A 17,156-nucleotide genomic window follows, 5' to 3' on the forward strand; every position below is an offset into this window, starting at 1 on the left:
ATAAAACACAGAGCTGACCGGAGAGGTGAGGAGGATTCTGAGAGGTCACATGACATCACTCTTATCTCTATTAATAAAACACAGACCTGACCGGAGAGGTGAGGAGGATTCTGAGAGGTCACATGGCATCACATATTACTATTAATTAAAACACAGACCTGACGGAGAGGTGAGGAGGATTCTGGGAGGTCACATGACATCACTCTTATCTCAATAAAACACAGAGCTGACCGGAGAGGTGAGGAGGATTCTGGGAGGTCACATGACATCAGTCTTATCTCTGTTAATAAAACACATCAGTCTTATCTCTATTAATAACTCACTCGTATCTCTATTAATAAAACACAGACCTGACCGGAGAGGTGAGGAGGATTCTGGGACGTCACATGACCTCACACTTACTAACATAATATTGTTGTCGCGTTAATACAGAGTTTTCCCAATGTGAAATCTGGTGATCGTGTGACCATCACAGTGCCTTCTCTTTTGATACCTGAAAAGAAAAACGGGGAGAAGATTCTAGAAGCCACCAAGAAGATCGCTGAGTTGCTATCTAGAGAGGTAAACAGTGCTGGGAATTCTGGCACATTATCCAGTAACAGACAAGGGATGTGTCTGGATGGTGACTGTATCATTGTGTGTGTCAGGTTCCTATAAGGTGTCAGGATGTCACTGTCTATTTCTCCATGGAGGAGTGGGAGTATTTAGAAGGACACAAGGATCTCTACAAGGACGTCATGACGGAGAATCAGCCGCCCCTCACATCACCGGGTAAGAGGAGACTTTATTGTATAGGAGAGAGCAGTACGGAGGATCCACCTAGATCCCCCATCATCTGATAAACACATAGAAACAATGTATTCAGTCAGTGTGTGTGTTTCCTACAGATGGATCCAGTAATGGGAACCCACCAGAGGGATGTCCCCGTCCTCTGTATTCCCGGGATTCCACACAGGAAGATCACACCATCCCTCACCATCATCAGGTAGGCAAAACTCATGATCTTCCAACACATTGATGAGAAGATATGTTGAGTATGAGGTTGAAGATATGATGGCTTGAAGATATGTTGATGCATGACAAGATATGTTGAGAAGCCCTTTAGATGTAATGGTAATCTTCCTGTAAAGGAAGGCTAAACTCCGCTGTCTCCTTCTAGGGAGAAATCCTTATAAATATTAAAGTAGAAGACATTGAGGAAGAAGAGATAAATATGAAGGATGGTGAGCCATGTACGGAAGAGGAAAACCCTTCAGAGATCAGCACAGGTGAATAGTAAACACCAAATACAGATGTGATCCAGAATCTCTCCATATGTCTCTTTTCTTTCCTCATCCTCAGTGGTGGCTTTTTTGGAGAGTGTCTTTCCTTGCAGTTGCATTTCCAATTCAGGAACAACCCACAGGGTAATGGTAATACCCCATCATTTGGTACTGTAGAAAAATCCCCTTTAATGTGGATGAAGTCATCCCTCCTAGCATTTGTTCCAAGAGTCATTGTCCAATGTCAGTACTAAAAGGACTTCCTTGGCCATAGTTCAAACCTTTCGTTCCTTAGATGGACTCTGTTTAGGGTACCTTGTGAGACATTTCCCAAGTGGAAATGAGCCTTTGCCATAGGGGTTTTAGTTCCTTTTTATAGCCTCTCAGGCCTTTAGATGTCCTTTAAAGGGGTTGTATGGTAAAACCTTATTTTTTCCCCTAAATAGCTTCCTTTACCATAGTGCAGTCCTCCTTCACTTACCTCATCCTTCGATTTTGCTTTTAAATGTGCTTATTTCTTCTGAGAAATCCTCACTTCCCGTTCTTCTGTCTGTAACTCCACACAGTAATGCAGTACTGCATGCCATTGAAGTCAATGTGGAACTAATTATTTTCAATTCCATTGACTTCAATGGGGAAACTCGCTTTGATATGCGAGTACTTTGGATTACGAGCATTCTCCTGGAACGAATTTTGCTCGTAATCCGAGGTTCCACTGTACTTTCCTATCTACTAATGCTGGCAGCAAAATGATTAAAAATAGCCAATATTGATTGAGAGAGTGAAGTTCCACTTTAAGGGAGCTTGTAGGGTAAATAGGTCTACTTTGTGTAATAAACTTGGCCACATTTGAGTAAATCCATCTGAGATTTGCCATATTTATAATAGACTTCCAGCATAAATAGGGTGGCTTGATGCTCAAACGTTCTGCCCTCCAAACCCTATGTATCTGAAGATCTTTTTTCAGTGGAAGATGTGTCCTCATAAATGTTGTGTTTACTCCCGACAGATGGACACGATGTCAGGAAAACCATGGTTGAACCCCTTCTTTCATTTCCACATTGTGACCTAGAAGTTAACAACCTCAGACAAGACTCTACCATGGAAAATACCATAGATATTCTTCCAGGACTTCATGGACTTCAAGATCCAGAGGGTTCTTCTACCAGAAACTCGGACACTGTTCTCATACACAACCAACCAGAACTTTCCAGTGGCGATGGAACCCTAGAACCTTCTAGCCCTGATGAGGTTTCTCCAGACACTACAGATACCATGGCACATCATGCAGCATACACGGACAAAAATAAATTATATCCATGTTCCGAATGCGGGAAGACTTTCGTTCTACAGCACATCTTTGGTGGACCTCAAAAGACGAGCACAGACGTCAAGCCATTTACTTGCTGCGAGTGTCAGAAATTCCTCACGCTAAAGCCAGAGCTCGGTCAGCTTAGCGAGGGTAAGAGCAGGGGGAAGAGGTTTGCCTGCTCCGAGTGTGGAAAACGCTTCAGTCGAAGGTGCTACCTGTTCCACCATGAGAGCATTCACGCCGGGAACTGTGAGTACCAGTGCTCTGAATGCGGCAAATGTTTCACCAACAAGTCCAACCTCGTTGTACACTACAGGTCACACACTGGTGAGAAGCCGTACCCGTGCACCGAGTGCGAGAAGCGGTTTACCCACCGGTCAACTCTCGTCAAGCACCTCAGGATTCACACCGGCGAGCGGCCATACTCCTGCCTCTATTGCGGCAAGGGTTTTGCGCAGAAATCCGGTATTGATAGACATCAGAGGATTCACATGAAAGAAGTTAGTACAATAATTATATAACTTTTGATGAATCTTTATGGACGGAACTTGACCTGCCCGAGTGCAGGTTTGGTGGTATCTGCACCGTGCATGCACCCAATCTCTCCAGTTTTTAGTCTTCATAAGTCACACCCAGTATTGTGGCCAAGTAGGTACAGTATAATACCCACCAAGGATGCTGTTTACAGGTTGTCTGGATTTACCCCCCTCCCCCCAGTCTCCTCCATCTTGGTCTATCATCTCATGACGGTTGCACAAAGGAGGCTGTTTTGTTCTGATTGGAGACAGAAAGGAGGGTTGTGATCCCTCTGGAGTTCCATGTACATCTCTATATACTACATCTCATGTAGACTATTGTATATTATGTGCTGTGCTCACCATCTGATGTAATAAAATCTGCTTTTATCATATGTCTACAATTTTATATAATGTGCAAGGACCCCGTACATTTTTCCTCATCTGCCTCTCTTAGGCAACTCCAGAGTCACAGCGATTATCCTAAACTCCATTTTATGTATGTGTGAGTTCCTGAGTCTGTACACCTGCTGTGTCCATTATGAGGGGTTCCCACCATCCCCACACTGAGTTCCCAGGTCTGCATACCTACTGTAGTAATATGGTGCATGTGTGAGGGACCGCTGCGCTCTCCTACTGGCCCGGCGGCGGGGGAAGGAGGAGGGAGCTATGCTGTGACGTAATTTGCCACAGCCCGGACTCCCAGAAGTGGGGACGGGATACCTGTCAAAGACTCTTATCCACTCCCCCCCCCACACAAAGGGTGCCAAATGGGGGGGGGGAGACAAATGAGTGGAAGTTCAACTTTTGGGAAAAGTTAATTGTTTGTTTATACATCTCAATAGCTCAAGCTGACTTTTACACACAGACACTGAGCAACTCTGAACAGTGAATTCTCCCCCCACCTTTGGACGGCTCTGGAGAGATTCAATAAGAGAATAAGAGACAGTCTAAAGGCAAACAGCTTCTGTTGTGCTGTCTTTAGAACAGCATTTCTCAACCTTTTTTTAGTTGTGGCACCCTCCAAAGGTAAGCAAAATCCTGAGGCACCCCTGTCTAAAATATAAATTTTACTTCATGGGAATGTCAATGGGAAGCCTGAGCCTGGGATGATGCACACAACCACCTTGATGAAATTAACTTCACATCAGAGGTCCTGCCATCACTTAAGAGTCCCCCCATAATGTTAGAGGTCCCGCCATCATGTGAAAAAGTCATATGGCAAAGTCTTTCCATCAATTAGGAGTCCCCCTTATACGTTAAAGTCCCATCACCTGGTCTTCTCATCATATCAGAGTCCCTCCATCACACAGCCCAACCAAATCACAGAGCTCACCCTCACAAAGTCCCCAACCTTTTGACTTCTGTAGCATGGTACAGGGAGGATTCCGCTCTAGCTTGTCTTACGTACACACAAAATTGCGTCAACTTGATTTCGAGCATGCACGTTTTTTTTTGCGTGTTGAAATAGCATACAGACGAACGGTTTTCCCGCTAGGATTTTTCCTGACGGGGAAAAAACAGATCCTGCTCTCTTTTTTTTTTCTGGCAGTTTTCCTGTGGGAAAAAGTCAGATGGAGAATACACACGGTCGGGATTCCCGGCCAAGAGCTCTCATCTGACTTTTTCCGACAGGAAAACTGGTCGTGTGAACGGGGTATTAGCCTGTAGAGCTCATAAGTACCCAGGTTGGGTCCATCATTTCTAGTTGCTGGTTGGGCTCTTGTACCAACGAAATATAGCCCAAGGGGCCAATACAACCAGTCCTTGCACCTAAACCTGTACAACACTAAAGTACCCAAGCTGGGTCTGTAATTTATAATTTCTGGTTGGGCTCTTCTACCTACAATATTTAGTCCAATGGGCCAACACAAACAGTTACTGCATCTAAACTTGTAGAGCGCCAAAGTACCCAAGCTGGGTCCATCATTTCTAGTTGCTATTTGGGCTTCCAACCCATGAACATATAGGGCCGGATTCACATACATTGGCGCATATTTCTGCCGGCGTAGCGCATCTCATATGCGCTACGCTGACGTAACACAGAGAGGCAAGCACGGTATTCACAAAGCACTTGCTCCCAACGTTGCGCCGGCGTAACGTAAATTCGAAGGCGTAAGCCGGCCTAATTCAAAGTAGGTGGAAGTGGGCGTGATCCATTTAAATGAAGCTTGACTCCATGCAAATGATGGGCCGAACGAACGGCGCATGCACCTTCCCGTGGACGTATCCCAGTGAGCATGCTCAGAATCACGTCGAATATACTTTCGGCTCAATGCCTACGACGTGAACGTAACCTACGCCCAGCCCTATTCACGTACTACTACGTAAAATACGACGGCTGTTCCCTGGTCCATACCTTAACATGACTTATACCTGCTTTATGAGGCTTAACTTTACGCCGGACATATGACTTACGTAAACCACGTTTACTAATGCGCCGGGCGTAAGTACGTTCATGAATCGGCGTATCTCACTCATTTGCATATTTGCAATGAGGCGGCCAGCGTAAATATGCGCCCAAGATACGCTGGCGTAGGAAAGTTACGTCGGTCCGAGGAAGCCTATTTTCAGGCGTATCTAGTTCTGTGGGCACGGCGCATAGATACGATGGCGCACATTTACACTTACGCGGCGTATCTCGAGATACGTTGGCGTAAGTGCTACGTGAATCCGGGCCATAGAGTATACATATACTAGGAAACCACTGTTAGTAGATGTGCTGTTAAAGTGTATCTATAGCCAATTTATTTTCTTTTGGGAAGTGCTGGGGATGGTTAAAACCTTTGCAAGAATTTTTTGTGGTCTGTATCCCATTGGTGACTTCCCTTGATTCAATATAAAGTGAAAGGAAATCTTTCCAATATAAGGGACACTTGTCACCAAAACAGGTGTTCCCATTGGAGGATTTTCTGCTTACCTCTTGTAAAATTTTGGACTCCCCATCACTTTTTGTCCCAGTGACAATGGCCACCAGGACAAGTAGGTCAAACTTCCCAGCAGTGAGAAAGGAAGCAATGTCAAACCTAAAAACAGATTCAAACCAAAAATGTTGGATTTCCGATACGCTGTAAATTACAATTGAAAAATACGACACAATGTAAAAAAAAACATGACAACCCTTTAATGTACGTTTAGGCAACTGCCACATGTAGTGAAAAGAAAATACCATAAAAAACTAAAATATTAAAGTAAAACTACCCAATTTACAGTCCTGCACCCATTAAGAAGAAAGTAGGGACGTAACATGGAAAGTGTTGTGTCTGTATGCAATGGCTATATACAAAGTAATGGCATAAGATGTCAACATATACAGTGTGCAAAAAACGACCAGGGATATATCTTGATCTGGTCTGCAGCTTCTGTGCCCAAAATGTTACTTCTGGCATCAAACTGTTATAAGTATTTTGCATATATATTTAAATAAAAAGTGCACAAGCCCCTTTACTGAGGAAGCTGGATGTCATGAGGCAAAGTCAAAGTCCCCACTGAGTTTTTCGAAGGTTTGGCCTGGCACCTTCGAAGTCTACTGTTATACTGGACATGTTCCTATGGTTTGCCCTATGCTGTGCAGGTCTCTCAGGTGTGTCTTCTTATGTTTGGCAAGGGAGGACTTATCACTGTAGCATTTTCCACACACAGGGCATGGAAAAGGCTTTTCGCCAGTGTGAAGGCGCTGGTGTATGATAAGAGCTGACTTGTCTGTGAAACATTTCCCACATTTGGCACACACATACGGCTTATCCCCGGTGTGCGACTTCTTATGCTTGGCGAGGGCTGACGTGTTGCTGTAGTCCTTCCCGCACTCAGGGCAGACGTAAGGTCGCTCTCCTGTATGAAGGCGCTCGTGGATGATAAGCGTTGACTTGTCTCTGAAATGCTTACCGCATTCGCAGCACATAAACTCCTTCTCGCCTGTGTGGGTCTTCTGGTGGCGGAGAAGTGTCCTCTCATCACAGAAGCTCTTGCTGCACTGCGGGCAGATGGCCTGGCTCGCACGCAGGTGGAGTTTCTGGTGTTTAGCAAGGATGGTCTTGTCGCTGAAGCATTTGCCGCATTCCGGGCAAGCATATGGCCTCACCCCCGAGTGAATGCTCTGGTGTACAACCAGCGTTGACTTGTCTCGGAATAGTTTTCCACAATTGGGGCAAGGTAGCATCTTGTCTCCTGTGTGGGTCCTCTCGTGCTTGATGAGGGACGAGCGATCACTGTAACTTTTCCCACAGAGCGAGCAGGAATAGGGCTTCTCCCCTGTGTGACCCCTCCTATGGATAACCAGTGACATCTTGCTGCTGAAGCGCTTTTCACACTCCGAACACTCAAATTCCTTTTCGCCAGTGTGACATCTCTGGTGTTTGCCCAGGATCCCCTTCTCAGTAAAACGTTTCCCGCACTCAGTGCACACAAACGGTTTCTCGTCAGTGTGGATCCGTCGGTGCCGCACTAGCTTCCCCTTCTCAGCAAAGCGTTTGCCGCAGTCATAACACTTAAATGGTTTTTCTCCGGTGTGTCCCCTCTTATGAATGATGAGCTGTGTTCTGCAGTGGAAACTCCTGCCGCACTCTGAACACTCAAACGGTTTCTCGCCCGTGTGGCTCCTCTGATGCACGACGAGCTGAGCACTGTTCATAAAGCACTCTGAACACAGTGGGCAATGGTAAGGCTTCTCGCCCGTGTGGGTGCGCTGGTGTCTGATCAAGCTCCCTTTTTCTGGAAAACGCTTCCCGCACTCGGAGCATTCATACGGCTTCTCACCAGTGTGACAGCGCTGGTGTATGACCAGCTGAGCGTTCCACATGAAACACTTCCCACACTCCGAACACGGAAAGGTCTTCTCCCTGTTGTGGGTTTTCTGGTGCTTTGTGAGTTTCGAAAAGTCACTGTATAACTTCCCACAAACAAAACATATATATGAAGTCCCACCAGCACCACTGCTCATGTATGTAGGTGCCAAACTGTGAATATCAGGGTTAACAAGGCTGTCTAACGTCCTTCTCATAATAGAAGGTGTCCTCAGATCCAATGCACCGGCCATACCATGCAGCTGTAAGTTCTCATAGATATCTTTTATCATGCCTGGTCTAAGCTGAGGCATCAAAACAGAACTTTCCAAAGGACTCTTCGTTAGCGTTAAACTGCTGCCGGTTTTTGCGCTGGTGTGCTCTTCTTCTGGTTGACTAGGCGTGAAAACATTTGTGCTGGTGGAGTCTTCATCTTCAAATGAATTGGGTTCCTCCTTAATCTGAATATCTGTATATTCTACGTGATCTGTAGGAGAGATGTCTTGACATGGAAGAAGAGTCTCCTTAATACTGTTGGATGTATGCTGGTCATTGTCTTGGATAATGGAAGGGTCAGTGTTTGACAGATTATCTATTTCATCCTTAATGTGAACAGGTGTTGGATGTACTGATGGAGTAGTGTCCAAGTATGAGTTATGTTCTTCACATGAGTTGCTTAAGCCAGGTTCCTCCTTATTACGAGGAAGCGTAGATGGCGTATAATGTGTGCATATGAAAATCCTGGACTTCTGGAGATGTTCTTCAGGTTCTTCCTTTTTACAAGGAGGCATAGACGGTGTATGATGTGTGCATATGGAGATGGTGGGTTTTTGGAGATTTTCTTCGGGTTCCTCCTTTTTAAGAGGAAGTGCAGACAGAGTATGATGTGTGCATATGGAGATGTTGGGTTTCTGGAGATGTTCTTCAGGTTCTTCCTTTTTATGAGGAGTTATAGATGACGTATGATGTTTACATATAGAGATGTTGGATTTTTGGAGATGTTCTTCAGGTTCCTCCTTTTTATGAGGAGGTATAGATGACGTATGATGTATACATATAGAGATTTTGGATTTCTGGAGATGTTCTTCAGGTTCCTCTTTTTTATTATGAGGTATAGGTGACGTATGATGTTTACATATAGAGATGTTGGATTTCTGAAGACGTTCTTCGGGTTCCTCCTTATTACAAGGAGGTATAGATGGCGTATGATGTGTGCATATGAAGATGTTGGGTTTCTGGAGATGTTCTTTGGGTTCTTCCTTATTACGAAGAGGAATAGATGGTATATGATGCGTGCATATAGAGATGTTGGATTTCTGAAGACGTTCTTCGGGTTCCTCCTTATTACAAGGAGGTATAGATGGCGTATGATGTGTGCATATGAAGATGTTGGGTTTCTGGAGATGTTCTTTGGGTTCCTCCTTATTACGGAGAGGAATAGATGGTATATGATGCGTACATATAGAGATGTTGGATTTCTGAAGACGTTCTTCAGGTTCCTCCTTATTACAAGGAGGTATATCTGGCGTATGATGTGCGCATATGCAGATGTTGGATATCTGGAGACGTTCTTTGGGTTCCTCATTATTGCAAGAAAAAATAGATGGCGTATGAAGTTTGCATATGGAGATGTTGGATTTTTGGAGGCATTCTTCAGGTTCCTCCTTATTACTGGGGAGAATAGATGGTGTATGATGTGTGCATATGGAGATGTTTGCTTTTTGGAGGTGTCCTTGGGGTTTCTCCTTTTTACAAGGGGATATAGATGGCGTATGATGTGTGCATGTGGACATGTTGGCTTTGTGGAGGCGTTCTTCAGGTTTCTTATTACGAGGAGGTATAGATGGTGTATGATGTGTGCATATGGAGATGTTGGATTTCTGAAGACGTTCTTTGGGTTTCCTCTTTGTTACGAGGAGGTATAGATGGTGTATGATGTGTGCATATGGAGATGTTGGATTTCTGAAGACGTTCTTTGGGTTCCTCTTTGTTACGAGGAGGTATAGATGATATATGATGTGTGCTTATGGAGATGTTGGCGTTTTGAAGGTGTTCTTTGGGTTTCTCCTTATTTCGAGGAGGTGTATGATGGGTGCATATGGAAATGTTGGATTTCTGGAGATGTTCTTCGGGTTTCTCCTTATTTCGAGGAGTTATAGCTAATGTATGATGGGTGCATATGGAGATGTTGGATTTCTGAAGACGTTCTTTGGGTTCCTCTTTGTTACGAGGAGGTATAGATGATATATGATGTGTGCATATGGAGATGTTGGATTTCTGAAGACGTTCTTTGGGTTTCTCCTTATTTCGAAGGAGGTGTATGATGGGTGCATATGGAAATGTTGGATTTCTGGAGATGTTCTACAGGTTTCTCCTTATTTCGAGGAGTTATAGCTGATGTATGATGGGTGCATATGGAGATGTTGGATTTTTTTTGTGTTCTTCGGGTTCCTCCTTCACAAGAACTGATGAAATTTGGAGATTTCCTTGACTCAACTGAGTTTCCACCTTTACACGACTAGAAGCGCACGGTGGATTCTCTGCTGATGAAGATGTATCCGAGTTCAGGAGATCTTCACGCGTGTGCGATCCCTTCTCCTTAAAAGAAGTTGAAGAGCGTGGAGTACGATCTGTGGGTGGACCAATTTCCTTCTCCTCTTTTTCCGTACAAGATGGCGGCTCCTCAGTCACGCCAATCTGCGTTTTAGACGGTTTACGTAACTCCTCATGTCCCTCGTCATATGCAGAAACCAAACCAGGTGACTGTTGTGTGAACTTTGCCTTGTGGACTTCCGGTCTTCTCAGCATCTGAAAAAAAAAAATCCATCTCATCACACGTAATGAAGTGTAAAGGATTATGGGCCAGATTCACAAAGACTTACGACGGCGTATCTCCAGATACGCCGTCGTAAGTCCGAATGGCCGCCGTCGTATCTATGCGCCTGATTCACAGAATCGGTTACGCATAGCTTTGGCCAAGATACGAGCGGCGTAAGTCTCCTACGCCGTCGTATCTTGGGGTGCATATTTACGCTGGCCGCTAGGTGGCGCTTCCGTTGATTTCCGCGTCGAATCTGTAAATGAGCAAGATACGCCGATTCACGAACGTACGTACGCCCGTCGCAATTAGTTACGCCGCTTACGTAAGACATACGCCGGCGTAAAGATAAAGCTGGTCTCTAGGTGGCGCAGCCCATGCAAAGTATGGACGTCGGAACAAGCGTATATTTTTACATTGTTTACGTAAGTTGTACGCGAATAGGGCTGTGCGTAAGTTACGTTAACGTCGTAGGCAGTGTTCGACGTACCTTAGGCATTCTATCCGACGCCTGCGCACTGGGATACGTCCACGGACGGCGCATGCGCCGTTCGTTCAAAACGTCATTTACGTGGGGGTCATGCTTTATTTACATAAAACACGCCCACCTCTTCACAATTTGAATTCGGCGTGCTTACGCCAGCACATTTATGCTACGCCGCCGTAACTTAGGACGCAAGTGCTTTGTGAATACAGAACCTGCCTCTCTAAGTTGCGGCGGCGTAGCGTAAATACGATACGCTACGCCCGCCCACACTTACGCCACCCTACGTGAATCTAGCCCTTAGGGCTAGATTCACGTAGGGTGGCGTAAGTGTGGGCGGGCGTAGCGTATCGTATTTACGCTACGCTGCCGCAACTGAAATAGCCATTGAGTATCATTTTCTGGATTGTGGAGCTACATGCCGTAACTGGGAAATTAAAAGAAAATACCCTTTGGAGTGTAATCATAAAAAATTGCATAGCTGTTCATCCATTGAAAACTGCATGCCAATTCATTCGCAAAGAGATAGAGCCTGCCTCATTTCCTGGCTGGAGGACGCCCAGCATCATCTAGCTCTTTTATCCCCAGTGTGACTGTCCCCTGAATCGTCACATGTGGGCGTTTCCTACATGCAAATACACCCTTCCTAGGAAACGCCCACTCCTTCAGACTGACACCCACCCATCCAGACATTTTAACTCCTTCCAAGAGCCAGCCCACTGCCTGCACCGGGGGTGAAAAGTACTGAGGCAGGGTGCTGTGATGTTGTCAGGACGCTATGTGCAACCGCCTCCCGCCAGCCATGATCTTCCTGCATTGCGTAGAGAATCACAGAGACCCAGTGATAATGTCACAAAGTCTAAAATAAGTTATGTGATGAAAATGGAAAGGTTTTATTTTAAAAATCTTGTTGCATATCGATGAGGGGGAGAGGAAAAAATATAATCAGATTCAACTTCAGCTTTTATTAGTACCCCTAACATCTACTCACCTCCCAAGGCAGCAGCTTGGTAGTCTTATTGGAGGCGTCTTCTGCTCACTGTGCCTCTCTGTTATCAGGGAGGAGGGGCGGGTCTTCTTCACCCTTGTGTGATCCTATAGGATGAGAGACACCAAGAGCATTATTAATGGAGATAAGAGTGATGTCATGTGACCTCCCAGAATCCTCCTCACCTCTCCGGTCAGGTCTGTGTTTTATTAATAGAGATAAGAGTGATGTCATGTGACCTCCCAGAATCCTCCTCACCTCTCCGGTCAGCTCTGTGTTTTATTAATAGAGATAAGAGTGATGTCATGTGACCTCCCAGAATCCTCCTCACCTCTCCGGTCAGGTCTGTGTTTTATTAATAGAGATAAGAGTGATGTCATGTGACCTCCCAGAATCCTCCTCACCTCTCCGGTCAGGTCTGTGTTTTATCAATAGAGATAAGAGTGATGTCATGTGACCTCCCAGAATCCTCCTCACCTCTCCGGTCAGGTCTGTGTTTTATTAACCACTTCCCTACCCAGCTATAGACATATGACGTCTGCGGCTTCCCTCAGCCTCTAGGGCAGTGGTTCTCAACCTGGGGGTCGGGACCCCCTCGGGGGTCAAATGACAATTTGCCAGGGGTCACCAAATCCTGGGCTGTTCCTGAAGCCTGCACCGCTCTCCTAGCCTTTTCGTGGCTGTGCAGCAGGGCTGTCTCTGGAGCCTGTGGCCGCCCAGCTGGCCTGTTCCTGAAGCCCACAGCCGCCCATTCAGTTCACGTCACGGCTGGGGGGCAGAGACTAGAGGTCAGCTGACTGGTGAGAAATGTGAAGTGGGAGGGGCTGAAGGAGAACCTATCTCCTGATTTCGGCATAGGTGTCACTGCTGCAAGACACCACAAAGTCAGAGACACAGTGAGTTACACTACCTGGGATTATAGTTGCCATTAAAAGTCCCCACTACAGTTTTCAGCAGGTGACTTTGATCAAGAGCACCCAAGTTGGCTGATCAGAACTCCCCCTACAGCACTGCCACTCATCCCATTCCCCCCACCAAAGAGTAGGAGAAGGAATAAAAATAGAGAATACATGAAAGGAAGCGGAAAAAAGCTGGAGGAACAAAGAAAAAAGGGGGGACAAGAATAAGAGAAAGAACAAGACGGGCGGCTAGAAAGAGGTGTGGGGGAAAAAAAGAAAGAAATTAGGATAGAGGGAGATAAAAGTGAAAAAAAGGAGAACAAAGAGAGTGAGAGTTGTACATCCTAAAATGTACCATACGGGTTTTAATACTGTACGAGTGGAAGGGAATTACTTGTTTTGCCTTGGGTGCTGACAACCCACGCTACGAAAATAATTCTACTGTAAGGGGTCCCCACAACTTGGGAAATTTTATCAAGGGGGCCACGGCTTTAGAAAGGTTGAGAACCACTGCTCTAGGGGGACCCGCCGGGAACCCGCGATTGCCTGTCACACAGCAGGACCGTGGATCTGTGTGTGTAAACTAGATCCACGTCCTGTCAGGTGAGAGGAGACTGATCCATGTGTTCCCAGTACAGAGGAACAGTAATCAGTCTCCTCCCCTTGTGAGTCCCCTCGCCTTATAGTTAGAATCACTCCCTAGGACACATAATTAACCCCTTGATCGCCCCCTAGTGTTATTCCCTTCTCTGCCAGTGACATTTACACAGTAATCAGTGTATTTTTATAGCACTGATCGCTGTATAAATGTGAATAGTCCCAAAAATGTGCCAAAAGTGTCCGGTGTGTCCGCCATAATGTTGCAGTCCCGATAAAAAACGCAGACCGCCGCCATTACTAGTAAAGAAAAAAAAATTACATAAATCTATCCCCTATTTTGTAGACGCTATGGGCCAGATTCAGGTACAATTACATTGCTCCCCCGCGGCGTAACATATCTGATTTACGTGACACCGCCGCAGGTTTACAGCGTAAGTGCCTGATTCACAAAGCACTTACCTGTAAACTTGCGGCGGCGTAGCGTAAATCCGCTCGGCGCAAGCCCGCCTAATTCAAATGGGGCGGGCACCATTTATATTAGGCGCGTTCCGAACGTACTGCGCATGCTCCGTCCGTAAAATTACCCGATGTGCATTGCGCTAAATGACGTTGCAAGGACGTCATTGGTTTCGACGTTAGCGTAACTGGCGTCCAGCGCCATTCACGGACGACTTACGCAAACGACGTGAAATTTAAAATTTCGACGAGGGAACGACGGCCATACTTAACATTGGCTAGGCCACCTAGAGGGCAGGTTTAGTTTTACGGGACGCATCTCTACGGAAACAACGTCAATTTAGATCGACGGGCAAAGCGGACGTTCGTGAATCGGCGTAACTAGTCATTTGCATATTCTACGCCCACCGCAATGGAATCGCCACCTAGCGGCCGGCCTAGAATTGTAGCCTAAGATCCGACGGTGTAACACAGTTACACCTGTCGGATCTTAGGGCTATCTATGCGTAACCTAATTCTATGAATCAGGCGCATAGATACGACAATCGTATCTCAGAGATACGGCGGCGTATCAGGAGATACGCCGTCGTATCTCTTTTGTGAATCTGGCCCGGTGCCTATTAAAAAGATGCCACGTATGCCTTCCTCAGCGACATTCCAGATTTAGAGAGCCCTGGCATGAAAGAAAAAGGAAGCCTGAACTAACAAGCCCATTATGGAGCACTATAGGGTCTCTATGGGGACGGCAGGAGCAAGGCAAAAATAAATTTAAAAAATCGCAAACTTGCTTGATGCACTTAAAACAATGCAGCTTGTTAAAATTATGTATACAACATTATATATATATATATATATATATATATATATATATATATATATATATATATATATATCAAGTTGCACAAATAATTGTACCAAGCTGCATTGTTTTAGGTGCATCAAGCAAGTTTGCAAATATTCTTTTTTTGCTCCTGCCGTCCCCAGAGAGCCCCCACGGTCCCATAGTGCTTCATAATACAAACATACACATATTTTTATATATAAATAATTATGTGTATGTATGTATTTGCCTATTATCCCATATAAACCAGTCCATTGATGATAAAAGTAGCCAATCAGAGAGGTGCAGCCAGGCCAATAAGCACCTGTGATTGGCTGCCCATTACTATTATCCAATACCCCCCACATTGTTCTCTCCAGGCAGAGTAATCAATACCCACCAGCTGGAAGTCTTTTCAATATAGGCAGTCATAAAGGCGCTCCGGAAGCATTCCCCTCCAGCCACTTCCGCCCTGAGTTTTCCATCCGCTGGACATGTGCCCGACTCCAGCATGGCCGCCGGGGGCAGTGCGCGCTTGCGCGTAGACTCGGCTGCTTCTACTGTAACAAACGGGATAGCGGCGGCCATTTTGCAGTGGTCTCCGCCTTCAGCGCAGAGACGCCTTGTGCTCGCGGAGATGGGCGGGCGTTCTTGGTTTTCGGGCAGCTGACAGAGCCGCACTTTGTGTTCATACCACCGCAAGAACCCGGGAGCCTCCGCTATAAATCACCGAGAAACAGCTATGTCGGTGAGCGGCCATTTTGTCGTAGTCCATAGATGCCAGACACAAGGCCACTGAGGAGGAGCCAAACTCCTGCTCAGGACGTCCAAACTGCTTGTTTTCACTTTCCTATTTCTAGGGCCTGATAATAAATGATGGCAGTTGTGTCTTCTTCAGTTTAAATCTTTTAGCTCACTGATGAATTGAGAAGCGGGGGTCTTAGGAAACGTTTGGGAATGGCGCAGATTGGTGATCACCTCATACATAGGACGGTGATTGCTGACAGACATGGAGCTAGATTCAGCTAGGTTAGCGGATCTTTAGATCCGCGTAACCCAGAGCTTTTTTTCTCAGAAAATAGGTGCAGGAACTCAACCACAACCCGTTCAGATTTCACAAACAGTAGAAGGGTCTTAAAGGGGAAATAAATACCATAATTGCATTACATACAGAGTGCAGAGTTCAGGGGGTTACAAAGCTGTCACTTGTAAACACAGAAACCATACTTCTGTGTTTACAAGTGGTTGTGGTGAGCAGGCACCAAAGGGTCTGAGCCAAAGGTGGTGGAACTGAGTTCCCCCAAGTTCCCCCTGAAAAAAAGCCCTGGCGTAACCTATCTGATTTACGATCCGCCGGGGCAAGTTTTTGAGGCAAGTGCTGTATTCAGAAAGCACTTGCCTCTAAAGTTGCAGCGGCGTATTGTAAATTCCGCGGCTAGGGGGGCGTGTAGAATTTAAATCAGGCGTGTCCCCACGCTGAACAAACTGCGCATGCGCCGTCCGCTAAATTTCCCAGCGTGCATTGCTCCAAATGACGTCGCTAGGACGTCATTGGTTTCGACGTGAACGTAAATTACGTCCATCCGTATTTGCGACCGACTTACGCAAACGACGTAAAAAATTCAAAATTCGACCCGGAATTCAAAAACTATACGCCGGAAAAAGCCGAACGCAAACAACGTAAAAAAAAAGCACCGGGCGGTCGTTCGTTTCTGAATCGGCGTAACTCCTCATTTGCATATTCGTCGCGTATACAAACGGAAGCGCCACCTAGCGGCCAGCGTGAGATTGCAGCCTAAGATCCGACGGTGTAAGTCACTTACACCTGGCGGATCTTAGGGAGATCTATGCGTAACTGCTTCCATGAATCAGTCGCATAGATACGATGGACGGAACTCAGAGATACGACGGCGTATCAGGAGATACGCCGTCGTTTCTCTATCTGAATCTGGCCCACGGAAACCTCAGTAAACTGCTTCATGTCTGTGTGATATGGTTTGGTTAATGTATATCCTTTAAATCAGTGTTTCTCAACTCCAGTCCTCAAGGCGCCCCAACAGGTCATGTTTTCAGGCTTTCCATTATTTTGCACAGGTGATTTGATCAGTTTCACTGCCTTAGTAATCACCACAGCCTTTTCATCTGAGGGAAATCCTGAAAACATGACCTGTTGGGGAGCCTTGAGGACTGGAGTTAAGAAACACTGATTTAAATCATGAGA

At 45.8% G+C, this 17,156-nt stretch overlaps 2 protein-coding genes across 2 annotated transcripts; one reads left to right on the forward strand and one right to left on the reverse strand.

Annotated features, from left to right (window-relative positions):
• Positions 1 to 949: 949 nt before the first annotated feature.
• On the forward strand, positions 950 to 3,493 carry LOC120910733 (oocyte zinc finger protein XlCOF19-like). The gene is made up of 3 exons (XM_040322470.1): positions 950 to 985; positions 1,160 to 1,268; positions 2,272 to 3,493. The coding sequence occupies exons 2-3, from the start codon at positions 1,214 to 1,216 to the stop codon at positions 3,093 to 3,095; spliced, it is 879 nt and encodes a 292-aa protein (XP_040178404.1). The 5' UTR covers positions 950 to 985; positions 1,160 to 1,213; the 3' UTR covers positions 3,096 to 3,493.
• A 2,697-nt stretch (positions 3,494 to 6,190) lies between these two features.
• On the reverse strand, positions 6,191 to 15,429 carry LOC120909447 (zinc finger protein 135-like). Its single transcript, XM_040321222.1, has 3 exons — positions 15,336 to 15,429; positions 12,164 to 12,267; positions 6,191 to 10,678 (listed from the first exon to the last, which is right to left on the reverse strand). The coding sequence occupies exon 3, from the start codon at positions 9,661 to 9,663 to the stop codon at positions 6,622 to 6,624; it is 3,042 nt and encodes a 1,013-aa protein (XP_040177156.1). The 5' UTR covers positions 9,664 to 10,678; positions 12,164 to 12,267; positions 15,336 to 15,429; the 3' UTR covers positions 6,191 to 6,621.
• Positions 15,430 to 17,156: the final 1,727 nt, after the last annotated feature.

The sequence above is a fragment of the Rana temporaria genome, chromosome 8 (assembly GCF_905171775.1).
Source record: "Rana temporaria chromosome 8, aRanTem1.1, whole genome shotgun sequence".
In the NCBI taxonomy this organism is placed as follows: domain Eukaryota; kingdom Metazoa; phylum Chordata; class Amphibia; order Anura; family Ranidae; genus Rana; species Rana temporaria.

What these genes read in the sequence shown, in the direction of transcription:
- LOC120910733 (XM_040322470.1), top strand. Translation starts at nt 1,214, where the DNA reads ATGAAGGATGGTGAGCCATGTACGGAAGAGGAAAACCCTTCAGAGATC. An exon ending in CCCTTCAGAGATCAGCACAG is followed by an intron (nt 1,269 to 2,271) that starts GTGAATAGTAAA and finishes TACTCCCGACAG; the next exon opens with ATGGACACGATGTCAGGAAA.
- LOC120909447 (XM_040321222.1), bottom strand. Translation starts at nt 9,663, where the DNA reads ATGTCCACATGCACACATCATACGCCATCTATATCCCCTTGTAAAAAG.